At 47.6% G+C, this 11,990-nt stretch overlaps 5 protein-coding genes across 5 annotated transcripts; 2 read left to right on the forward strand and 3 right to left on the reverse strand.

Annotated features, from left to right (window-relative positions):
- Positions 1-664: 664 nt before the first annotated feature.
- Positions 665-2,269, reverse strand: F5891DRAFT_985553 (uncharacterized protein; the record flags this gene model as incomplete). Its single annotated transcript, XM_041377612.1, has 3 exons — positions 665-1,257; positions 1,304-1,523; positions 1,571-2,269. The coding sequence occupies 3 exons, from the start codon at positions 2,267-2,269 to the stop codon at positions 665-667; spliced, it is 1,512 nt and encodes a 503-aa protein (XP_041219402.1).
- A 1,605-nt stretch (positions 2,270-3,874) lies between these two features.
- On the reverse strand, positions 3,875-4,956 carry F5891DRAFT_1258293 (uncharacterized protein; the record flags this gene model as incomplete). The annotated part of the gene is made up of 3 exons (XM_041370067.1): positions 4,617-4,956; positions 4,349-4,567; positions 3,875-4,289 (listed from the first exon to the last, which is right to left on the reverse strand). Exons 1-3 carry the CDS (start codon positions 4,904-4,906, stop codon positions 3,875-3,877), a joined length of 924 nt encoding a protein of 307 aa, XP_041219403.1. The 5' UTR covers positions 4,907-4,956.
- A 477-nt stretch (positions 4,957-5,433) lies between these two features.
- F5891DRAFT_1065233 (uncharacterized protein) lies at positions 5,434-6,799 on the forward strand. The gene is made up of 4 exons (XM_041363072.1): positions 5,434-5,463; positions 5,527-5,909; positions 6,414-6,518; positions 6,551-6,799. The coding sequence occupies exons 3-4, from the start codon at positions 6,494-6,496 to the stop codon at positions 6,769-6,771; spliced, it is 246 nt and encodes an 81-aa protein (XP_041219404.1). The 5' UTR covers positions 5,434-5,463; positions 5,527-5,909; positions 6,414-6,493; the 3' UTR covers positions 6,772-6,799.
- A 391-nt stretch (positions 6,800-7,190) lies between these two features.
- On the reverse strand, positions 7,191-7,989 carry F5891DRAFT_1195967 (uncharacterized protein; the record flags this gene model as incomplete). Its single annotated transcript, XM_041368217.1, has 3 exons — positions 7,191-7,529; positions 7,588-7,701; positions 7,759-7,989. 3 exons carry the CDS (start codon positions 7,987-7,989, stop codon positions 7,191-7,193), a joined length of 684 nt encoding a protein of 227 aa, XP_041219405.1.
- Positions 7,990-8,649: 660 nt separating this feature from the next.
- Positions 8,650-11,226, forward strand: F5891DRAFT_1195968 (uncharacterized protein; the record flags this gene model as incomplete). The annotated part of the gene is made up of 6 exons (XM_041368218.1): positions 8,650-8,818; positions 8,878-9,110; positions 9,165-9,544; positions 10,101-10,224; positions 10,281-10,509; positions 10,586-11,226. The coding sequence occupies 6 exons, from the start codon at positions 8,650-8,652 to the stop codon at positions 11,224-11,226; spliced, it is 1,776 nt and encodes a 591-aa protein (XP_041219406.1).
- Between the last annotated feature and the right edge of the window lie 764 nt (positions 11,227-11,990).

Raw genomic sequence — 11,990 nt, forward strand, 5'->3', positions numbered from 1 at the left:
AACGGTGCGCTAGGATGTTGGAGGCTCTCCGTAAGTGAATGTTCGCCTCGTCTGCGGCTCGCTAGGAATCGAGGCAGGTACACTTTGAATGATACACGACCTATCAGGCAATTCCTGCGCGTTGCGGGAAAACACACCTGTGATGGCTCCCTTCCAGTCACACCAATGTAAATTCGCTGTGGGGTTGAGCAAGCGTTCGCGTTGGGCAGCCGTCAAGAGAGGAACAGAACCAACCGCTGCAGTCAGATTGGTAGATACCTTCCTCAAAAGCACAGAGAGTTGATCGACGATGAATGCGGATGCTGAACAGCAGGGAGTTAATAAGAATTCGAAGGGAAATGTGGGAGCTTAGAGGGCACGTGTACTAGTAGTGGGAGGTCAGTGTGACGAAGACATCTTGGTGTGATCGGAAGTTAAGCTAGTTGATCGGATAAAATTATCTCGTGGCTGATCAAAGAAACGGAAACGGAAAAGAGGACGAGATGCTTCGACAGAGTCGTCTTTGTCCCTGTGTAAAGCCCGTACGATTGTCTCGGGTAGCAGGTCTGCTTCGGCCGTGTGCCCATCACGCTTGCGAATAACTTACTAGTGATCCGAGAAAAACAAACGGTGAGTAGTAGGTTCACGATAGAATTTGATTATATACAGGTACAAAAATCAAACATCAGCGAGTATTATGGTTAGCGTTGTGTATATCTATCAATCTATCACAAGTGCGCAGCTTGTACTGCTGCCACCGCGTCGATAATTCTGGGTTGGGTAGAATGAAGTCTCGGATGTATTTCTGTAGCAATGTATGCTTAGCTTTGAAATTAGTCACCCCAAAATCAATGGTCACTGCAAACCGCCCGCCCGCTAACTCCATTAAAACACACTCCACGGCCACTGTAGCTGTGCAATACAAGCTGTCGAGTTCTGTGACGAAAGGCACATAGCCGAGTTTCAGAATCGCGTTGAGAAGGACGGTCTCTATCACGGGATGTTCGAATGCAAACGATTGGTCGCGTTGGAGGTCAGATGAATTCCCGAATATGTATTTTAAGGGGAATGAGGGGTCGTCAATAAGGTCTTTTACCGTATCGATCTGATACTGTGGTTCGGACTCTTCCGACCAGATTGAGGGGCGCAGTTTGTACCCGAATTGAACAACGGCACGGGCGGCTTTCTTGAAGGTTGATGTGATATCAGCGGACGGCGTCACCGTGAAGGTCTTATAGAACGCAGCTAGGTTTTCTTTAGCCCATCCATCCCCATGCTCTGGTGGAAGTATCAGACACCGTCAATTTTAAGTACTGCGGCTTACTTTTATCATGTACCTCTGCTGTTGAAGCTAGTGCTCGAAGAGCTGCCTCCTTTCTTTCTTGCTCGGTCAAGAAGGGACAGTCTACGAGTGCCGATCGAATGAGCGTTACACGCGCCTCTTCGAAAATTCTTCGGTGGACTCGGATCTTGTCGCTGTATTGTAAAGGCGCGATGGCAGATGTCCGTGGGAGCACCATGGGCGGGGCAACACCCGAAGAGCCCTGATAAGTCATCAGTAATTGACGATTTGTAAATCGTGATTACTCACCATAGTGCTAGTGAGGCCCCTCAGCTTTGATCGGGCATGCGGATAGGGCCAAATTCTAACATCTAACCCTTTTACCGGCGGTTGGCGACTGCGTGATCCAGATGGACCAGGAACGGGAGGCGAAGGCTCACTGACGGTGAACGAATCTCCAAGAGGTAGTGGCTCGTCGAGGTGCAGCGGTGGCTCTCCAATTTGAAGAGGCTGAATATCTTCTGCCTCTGGTGTCAAAGTAGATATCCCGTCAACGGACACGATGGGAGGAGGGAACGCGGAAAGGTATCGAGGAGGATGCAAATGTGGTGGCCCGGAGTCCGCGTAAGGAGTAGCAGAAGAGTTGTATATCGGATGATACCCTGCCTGTGAATTATCAAGGGCGAAATGAAACGGGTCATGGAGGAGTGACGCTGATGGGTTGACGACATTGAGGTTTGGAAACGAGTTCGAAGATTGAGAGTCTGCGAGGAAAATCTGATGGCTCGCTTGCGCATTCACAGCGTCGCCGCGGTAGTAAAAGTCCGAGTCGTGATGGGAAAACGAAACAGCCTGAGTGTCATTGAATAAGGACTGCTGGTAGCGGGCCAAGTCAGCCTGAGAGCTAGCAGCGAGGGGATAGGTGGAATGGCTGCTCTGGCCGACATTATCATCAGACGTGTCAATAAAAGTGTCAGGGGGCTGTTCATCGTGCGAGCCTGAGTGCATTGGAATCTAGTGGCAGTTTCGACGCAACCACAGGTGGCAGCATATAAGTTTTATTGCAGCCGCTAGGCCGAACCATGAGGCATGGGCGCTATTTTGGAGATTCCTGATTTGGCTTTCAGCACCGGCACGATTTAATAATAGATTCAATTCACCTTGAAATTACACTGCGGTAGCCAGCCCGGAAAGTTTGGGGCGACTTTTAAATTACCTTCTACCACTATTGATAATGGGGTTGCTGCATTGAAAAATTGAGGTAAGAGTCGTAATAAGACGTGTTGGGCCGCTAACAACTCGAAATTCCATGGGAATGCGTATCGGACCGAACAAGAACCCCCTTCGCAAGGTTCATCGATTAGCGAACATCGTCACTCGAAGGCTCAAAGATTCTAAGTTTCGAGTCAGAGTAGCTTGATATTGGACATCCGATAAAATCGCGTTATCTTTAACAAGGGTTGACTCGGAAGATTCAGACAAGTGACTGACAGCATATGTGAGGCTCTGATCTACAGCGTTAATGTTACCGTGATAAATCGTGACCAAGCACGCACTTACCTGCCGAATCCAGCATCAAGGCTCGCAGACGCCCAGTAGCCCTACTTAACAGTACGATAGTCATGAAAACTCAGGGACGGGCTGGCTTGGCCGTCTGGTTTGGGGCAATTTTAAGTTCGAGTTGGTTCGAAATCTGCTGCAACAGGTTAATGCAAATGCTAATGTGATGAAACGTAAGGTAAGAACTTCCATAATATACGAACGGCTTTGAGCGAGCCCCACAAGATCGATGATCTCCGCTCAAATCTATGAAATCATGATGTGCATAGGGTTGTACACATTCAATTATCCGAGTCACCGTGACGTTGGTGTCGGAGAGGAGCGGGGAAAAAGAAGACAACGCACGTAAAATAGCAGACGCATTGGCAAGACCCTTGTTCTCAAGCTCAGCTGGAAGTCGGTTGCTAGCCTATTTCCGGGTGTGCACGTTGTCGTATACTAGTACTCCCGGGCCTCGAGTCGTGCGGCAGCATTGAAGCTATTCAATGATCTGACGGTGTTTGACCCTCGCCAACTCATTCCGGTTATCTGTGTGGTGATTGTACATGCAGTGAGTTTTCCAGAAGAGTCCAGACATATAATTGCGTAGGTGAATCCCCAAGTGATGCCTGCCGCAAAGATTCATAAACGATCAATGTGAGGTATGATTGGCAGGACTGACCATTGTCAAATAATCCAGGGTTAGTATTTAAGCCAGAGAGTGCGAAGTACTGCGAAGATATTAGTCTTATACACGTGGCAATTCAAATACCATACCAGAGGCAAAAACATGGTCGTCACCATATATTCGAGCTTCTCCGTTAGTGCGATAGCAAGACCGCCTTCGTGGGGAACAATGAGTCCTGCCAGGAATGCCCCTACATCCTAGATAAGTATTGAACGTCTGGAACAGGTGACATCACTCATCGAAGAGTCGCGTTGACGAGGGCCAGGCTAGTGCCAGCAGACTCCAGCCGACTGTGTCTTCAACGTGGGTCCCGATATCCCATGTATCCGACTGATGTAAGATTGTCATCGTATGAACACGTTTCACCTCCTCACTCATCCCACGCGCTAACGAGGGCACAGCAAGACAGTCGCGGCTTCTGCAATCGAGACACCTTTCGTTTTGCCTCCTGAAACACCACGAATAGCAGCATCACTGACAACAGTGTTTCGCGCATGACGAAGACCGAAGATGCGCACGAGGATATCAACTACATCACGATTAAACTGTTCACGGGTTTGGTCTGTGAACCGAGCATGTGGAGTACGCATTTTGATGGCGAAAGACAAGGTTTGCCCTACAGTCAAGGTCGGAAAGTGGACATCATCGTCAGGACAGTAGATCACATCTCCACGATGCTGTCTTGCGATATCTTTGGGGGTGAAGGAGTCATAGCATACTTCGCTTTGTACAGCATGGTATTCCCCACACTGGTTTGCAATAGGAACGTGCTGCAACCGGAGCCAGGTCGTCCGAGAGCTACTGTCGCGAACACGTAATTAGCGCGAAAATTTAACTTCACGTTAGTTCATTAAAACGACTAACGGAGCATTTCACTAGGCGTAACGATACCCTCGAATCCTGAGAAAATATCCCTGACAGGCGGGTTGCGCATCGCCGAAATGTTCCTCAAGGTGGCAGCAGGATTAAGCATAGAACCGATGGTAGGCTGTAAAGAGGCACGTGCACTGACACCGACGACACGGAGATCCTTGAACATAACGCCAAGCTCGCGGCCCTTAATGAACTCTTCGCAACGACTAGTAATATATCGACAAAGGCAACTAGTTTTTTTATTGCGGAACTCACCGTCTGACAAGGTCTTTGAGCGTGACTTCAAAATCGAAAGCATCGCCATCGTATGCTGAAGTCACAGAGGATGAACTTGGAGTGTCAATGCCCTTTGCTGAGGCAGGCATAAGAGGCTTGGGTAAACTTCCGCGACGAGAGCTTTCCCGATGATTAACTTGAGAACGTGTGGAACGTGATGCCATTGTGCGTTGAAGTTCGCTAACACCAACTGGGTCACAAAAAATTGACTGGAACGCGAGAGGGAGATGAATGATCACCTTCGTAGGCCTCATCTTGGTGTGGCTCATTTTGAGGAATATTAGTTTCCAGCTGAGAGTCGGGAAGACTAGTGATGAGGTTGAACGTACTATATTATAGTACTTCTGCGAGGTCATAGAGTTCGCACGGAGACCTCCAGCCGTAGCAGGACTCTCACCCACAGAAGTTAAGAAAAACAATTGAGCCTTCCCCGCGCGGGATCCTACTAACTGAAGAAGTAAGTTCAAATTTTCGAATATCATCACGTGACAATTCACGCGCACGTACATGTCTCCCACGAGACGGGTGGCAAGCCGCATCATCTTTCTAAAATAATTCGTCTAGTATCGACGGCTTGCCTCATAGATGGGCTGGTGTACTTGCATACCGGCGTGACTTTGAATTGGTGCTGTTGATGAAAATTCATGTAAGAAAGAAGATGATTGAAGCAGTATTTACAGTGTTACTAGTACACTCCGATTTTGCCAACTGCCAGGTACTACGTGACTACCGTGATGTCCTGCCGTGACAGACTAGACTCAGATGTCGAATCTACTGGGTTGTATGCTAGACCCGTGCCTACATCTTCTCAGAAGACCTAGTCAAAGTGAGCACGAGTACCTACGAATCCATTGTGTGTCATCGGGTGATATCTAATCCATTCTCTCGGATATTCTGCACCACCGTGGCAGATATCTTCACGTCTACCTTCCAATAGAAACCGTTCTCTCCTCGTCTATTCACTCGTTCACGCATATGGACTTCTGGCAACATGCACTGGTCAAGAGACCCAACGATCCCTGGTTGTGCGACCACGGCCTGCTGGCCAGAAGGAGTTTTTGGCTTACCATACTCGTGACTATCTCGAAGATGTCATGATTCAATCAAGCGATGCGCAGAGCCTTCTAGAAGCTTCAGAGTTTGGGCTTGAAGATGTGCGTATACAAAACAGATTGTGTCGTTTCGCTACCTGTCAATGTATCACTATGTAGGACTGCCCCATGTTTCATGGAATCAAAGACTACATCACACTAGTCGCTGGAGCTACCTTGACGCGTAAGCGGAAATAAAAGAGACTAAGCTTAAGTGATGATATAAAGCAATATAAGAAAAGATAGATGCAAAGTGTAGACCAATAGACTTCTACTATGTACTGCTAAGTAAATAGTGGGTGATAACTAGTAAGTTCAAGGGAAAAGTAAGGTAAGTAATAGTATGTACTGCTGGTGCTTATATAGCGCGCCTAAGCGCGGTCAAGCGGAGCCGAAGCGCTACCGAGTAGGTATGTAAATATATATATGAGTGAGAATGCATGATAAAAATAAAGGTGGAACTATGCTAATAAAGGAAATGGAAATATACGCACTAGGGAGCTTGGTGGACAGTGGATGGATGCTTCTGGATGGCTGGCGCCATAGGGCGCGCAAGCGCGGGAACGCGCGCGCGCGTATACATCGCGAAGCGCGGGAATGGTGCGCGCATGGCGCGCGTTGCGCGGGAAAGCTGCGCGTCATATAGAGATAGCTGTGGGTAGTGCACAGAGTGACGCTACAAGTTCCGGAGCGGCTGCGATTAGAAACGATATCTCGGACATAACAATTTCCTGGGATGGCGGAAGGTAAGTGCTCGCTTAGTTCATGGCGAACTTTCCTTGGAATCTCAGTGTCGTCATATGCAGACATCACGCCAAAAAGCACGGGCTTCAGCTTTTTGTAACGTAGCTGATTGCGTTCTCGCCATTCTTTTCCTCAAACGAACAATACCTTCTACACATCCGTTGAAGAAACCACGTGTGATGTATCCCGACCTCGACCTTCATTTTTCAGATGCAGCGTCACAAGCTTTTCACAAACCTGGTTCCACGGCTGCTGCTCAAGTTCTTGTGCGTGCATCTCGAATCATTGACAATATATGACCCAAAGAATTCTTTTTAGACACTATCTCCCGCATACCATCCTAGGCTTTAGGTGGTTATGACACACCCAATGCCGCGCAAGCTTGGACATCTTACCTCTGTGGCCGCAGTATGTTTGAATCTCAGGTTCTGGCTCGTCATGTATTGATACATTGTGTCTAACAGGGAGGAATTCCGCTATCTCACCAGTCTGTCACGTGCATTGGTGCACCAACCAAACACTGACTCATGAGCGTGTTTCGTGTCTAGCTTCTAACACATGGCACAGAGGAGGTGTCATACGTCACAGCAACACAACTATTTTCCCGCTCTACAAATATATACAAACACATGTTGTCGGTCCTTATGCAGACGACTATTGACTCGGATGGTCCGTCAATTAAAAGTTACCCAAAATTCGTAAGTAAATTTTCTCTCAACTACTTTTCCTCCGCAGTACTTGCCGTGTTTTGATTCTGCCGCCTGTTTCGTTCTTCACCGTACGCAATAACATCAAGGACGGTTTGCCAATCAGTGCCGGTTTTCTCCCGGCAGATGCGCTTAATAGCCACCGGCCCGCCGGGGGTGGCATTCAAAAATACGTTCAAGTTTTCCTTGTCGACGATGTCGATCCCTGCGAGTGCAACCTTTCTCTTGCGAGTCTGGCGGTGGGTACTAATAGCACTAGTACTAGCAGTGCAAAAATCTTGAGCTTCAAGTTGCACCGTGGCTACTGTGACTTCCGGACAACTGGCGATGTTGGGATCGGCTCCAGCTGTCTTCTCCATGAATTCGAGTCAGTACAATGAAATCAAAAACGCGGCTGCAAATACTTACTGCCCTGCGAGTCCTCCGAGTTATTGTGGCAGCTTCCCCGGGCCAGGTCTGACTTTCCGACCCGGACTCAGACATCTTCAAGACGTTGTCCAAGCGAGTGCTGACTAGGATCTTCTGTTGAAGACACATTGAGCATGTTGCAACCAACGTATTTGAATGAGTATTTCATACTTTTTCAAGTTCATATTTCAGAGGCAAGGCTAGCGCGTGCTCTTCATTTCGGGTGCGAGCCTCAGTCTTCTCCTTGTTGACAGGAACACTGCCAACAGCGGTTGATGATTTGGGTGACTCAGATTTACTCGGATATCCCGACCCCTTATCACTGGTCACAGGATCAAGTGCCAGCATGGAGGGTTGATCCGAGTCACCGCCCCATGCATCAGCATGGGCATGATCAAACATCGTGTTAGAGGATCGGAGTTGATTTAGATGAGTCAGACCTCAAGGGGTGAGCTTTTATATTGATTATGTGACTAGTGACGTACTGTTGCAGGGTAGAAGTTCTGACGCCATACGCACATGCTCAGGTATGCGTAGCCTAGAGTGCCTCCGTAGCTCATTAATCATTGGGGCTATCTTATTCCCGGATTAGTAAAGTGAGTTTCAACGAAGTAATATGTGCTAAGTTATTCCCGGATTAGTAAAGTGAGGTTCGCAATTTAATATGTGCAGCTCGACTTCGTCCGTTGAACGAGGTTTGCAACAATAAACAAATTTCGTTTCGGCATAGCAGAGAGGTAGTACTATACTTGGTTCTCTCGTTGGCTGCTGAAGTAGATCTATACGTCAAGTAGGTGACAAAGCACAATGAATCATGCAAAAAACTATCTCTGCTCTCAGTTTGAGCTATATTCTAATTATAAAACCTAGGTCCTCTGGGCTCATTCCTGTTTAGGATATGTACTGAGTTGGTGTGAGGCGATAAGAGGTGTGTATTCACTTGCACGAGTTCCAGGAGGTTCAAACTCCGATGAGCCTATTTACCTCACGCACGGGAACACGGCGTCGTAGCACTTCAACCTAGGATCTCCAGGATCCCCGTGACCTTACGAGTTGAAAATTATGAACTTCAACTTGGCTCCATCTTCCAGTAATGAGCTTGAAGCTGAAGCTCCATGTAAACTCCCCTCCACGCCTCCTCGCTCTTGTTATCTTCCCACTGTTGGAACTCCCAGCCAATATTCGAGTTCTACTCCAAGCTCTCCCTCATTAGTTTCTGCAACAGGATCAGGTATGAAAGACTTACAAGTATATGTCACTGGGAGAAATACTTAAATATGAAAAAAACAGCAGCCAACGACACAGATGACGATATATTCCCTTTGACACCCAATTCGAAGAGTTCGCGCCGTGACCTCAACAGTCCGTTTAACGGAGTTGAGCTGCAGACTCCAAGTTCTCCTCAGAGCAAACACTGCGATCCTCCCCGTTGGACCACACGATTTGAAGACCAACATATATTCAATCGATTGGTAGGCAGACCTTTCGATGTCGATGATTCATCGGGCACCATCAACGAGAATGTAAGCGTTGTTTCAAGTTTTCATATTAATTCTGATGAGTTGCATCGTGTTTAGGCTAGGGATACGTATTTGAAGATTCTGGGAGAACTTGGCACAAACTCCTTTCTTTGTGCTGTTCAATACCTGGAAGCAGTTCGTGAACGCTGTCGCATGAACTACCATGCCGCGTGCTGGGAAATCTCGGAATTCGAGAGGGGAAAAGCTCTCGCTCGCTCCATGCGTGAAGATTCAAAACGCGACTTCTCGAAGGCCGAGCAAGAAGTGCAGCATTTAATGGAAATGTTTCATCAACGCCTGTCATTGTCCCGTCGTGGCGCCTCAGCAAGTTCTTGTCCTACTGAAGTCCGCGACAGTATCAGGACTTCTATCCGTCGAACGGATGCTGTACTCGGCATCCTAAATGATGCCAAAGAGATGCGCTCTGCGGATAGCTGGTATGTGCTACCTTAGGCATTATTTGCGTTCATTTACATGCTTCTAGAGCTTGTCCAGAGCATAGACGATCGATTGAGATGGATATCTCAATGGCATCTTATATGATATTGCCATTTGTACCGTTACAATTCCTAACTCGCCCTCGCAATACCAGTAGTACTAGTGAATCATGTCTGTCTATTGGTAGATCACACAACGCTGGACGCTTGAAATATTAATTTGCTAGACAAGTCACATTTTTTGTATAATTTTGACTAGTGAATACGTACCTACCGGTGCAGACCATTCATTGGCTTCTTCTAAGTTTTCACCATAATCCTGGTGCCAACTTCTCAAGAAAATTTCATCCAAGTCCAACTGTCCATGGTACTACTAGTTGTAACTTGAACTTGAAAGGCGTCTTGGCAACACAGGTACTAGCTGGCTCAAAACTGCCATGCGCTTTTCCAAAGTGCTTCAAGTTTGTATCGGTGTATTCTTCTTTATTTTGATGGTATCTTGCAATGCTCCGGGCTGCTCCTGGGAGAGGACCACTGACAATCGGGGACTAAGTAGGCATCGCGCGTCCTGTTGTTTTTTCAAGAGAGCCAGTAGTCTGGCGAGTCGGAAACGACAAGATCACGCAAAGGAGGCGTTGATAAACTTTTCCAAAGCAAACACTACTGATGAGCCAGTCGTGGTGAGTCGTGACTCCTTCCTGAACTTCCCGTATTTAAAAATCATCAAATTTGGCAGGGGCGCAGAATTTCTTTCGCTGGACATGCAGCCGCAGTGAGGGACCGTCCAAATCTTAAACCGATTACTCCTAGCAGACTCCTTGGACCAATTTCTGTAGCTCGCAATTTATGCAGTGCGTCCAGTCCTGTGCTAGACTCGCAGCACACCCTTGGCTCGGAGACGCCCCAAATTGATCAAGTTGATGTTGAGATGACGGGGAGTGGTTCTTGCACTGACCATGATTTAGGTTCGTGCCCTCTCAGGCTTGGGCGCCACGATCCTCTGAGATATCTACCAATTACTTACTCTTATCATCATTTCAGGTGAACGAGCACTCCCAATGGGACGAATTCTGAGATATCTTGATAATATCAGGTCTTCGCCGGACGATCTCAATCATTCCGATAGAGCAGGCATTCCATCATCACAAACAGCCTCACTACCTGCCCGATCCCGAATTCGACGTGTTCTTTTGACCTTAAGAGACACCCTTAAGTCCACCTTCAACTCGTTTGGCCTTTGTCGGCTCTATCCACGTCGTCCTTCCTTCGAACCAGATCAGTTGATTCAATCCTCACTACTTGCCAGAACATCTCCGAAAACTAGTGCTCAAGAGGCTGATTCTCCAGCAAAAGTCTTCGCGCCGCCTTACCCTTTTCCCAACATGTCTGTCTATCGACTTATGTCATGGATGCATTCTGGTGGCAACTTATTATCGGAAAAAACAGTCTCGCACCTAGTCAAAGATGTCATTCTAGCGGATGATTTCGACCGCAAAGACTTTGAGAACTTCTCGGTAAGGCAGAACTTGCGAGAACTGGATATGGATGAGAGTGGAAAAAGAGTTACTTTCCCAGACGACTGGGTTCAGACTGGCGTCACCATCAGTATCCCCACGAGGACAAGCGAGAATGACCCGCTACCTTATACTATCCACGGATTCCATTATCGACCTCTCAGTTGAAGTCATACGCCGGCGTTTGCAGACGTGCAAGCTGGAGCATATCATCTTTTTCCTTTCAAATGATTATGGAAGGACCCTCTAGACGGCCATGAAGAGCGGATTTACGACGAGCTATATACCTCGGATACCTGGCTAGAGCTCAAGACAGACATTCAGAGGCTTCCAAAAGGAACCTGGATGTTCACTAGAACGTGTCATCGCCGGTCTGATGTTCTTCTCCGATGCTACTCATCTAGCAACTTTGGGACTGCCAAAGCCTGGCCTCTGTATATGTACTTCGGTAATTTGGACAAAATACGCCCGATCATCACCCAATCAGGGGCGTGTCATCTGGTAGGGTTTCTACCTTCAGTACGTGCCTCTGAATGTGCATGCGTAGTCTACACGGCTGATTGTAAATCGTTAGCTTCCTGACAGTCGTCAAAGACTGTTTTGATGAGACTGTCCGCAGCATATCGAAAACGGGCTGGTTAGTGCGTCCTGCATACACCACTCTGCCCACAGGGAGTTTATTCCATTTTTCCGTGAGCCTGGGACATTCTGATAAGATGAAGCCATTTTCTTGTCTGCATACCACAACGGCATTGTTTTGAGAATGGCGGACGGGTCTTTTTCGAGGTCTTCCCGAATTTTCACGTATTCCGCGGATTATCCAGAAAAGTGCGTTACTTCATGGACCTTATCAAACATCGAATCACTCGTAAATTTACAGGGTTTTAATCGCGACTATCAAAGACATGGGCTTGTGTCCGTGCCCTCGTTGT

Source organism: Suillus fuscotomentosus (genome assembly GCF_016647785.1).
Source record: "Suillus fuscotomentosus strain FC203 chromosome Unknown F5891scaffold_90, whole genome shotgun sequence".
Taxonomy (NCBI): domain Eukaryota; kingdom Fungi; phylum Basidiomycota; class Agaricomycetes; order Boletales; family Suillaceae; genus Suillus; species Suillus fuscotomentosus.

Excerpts from the sequence above, each read along its gene's own strand:
- F5891DRAFT_1065233 (XM_041363072.1), top strand. The coding sequence starts at position 6,494 with ATGGCGAACTTTCCTTGGAATCTCA. Across the intron at positions 6,519-6,550 it reads GAACTTTCCTTGGAATCTCA|CACGGGCTTCAGCTTTTTGT; the intron begins GTGTCGTCATAT and ends CACGCCAAAAAG.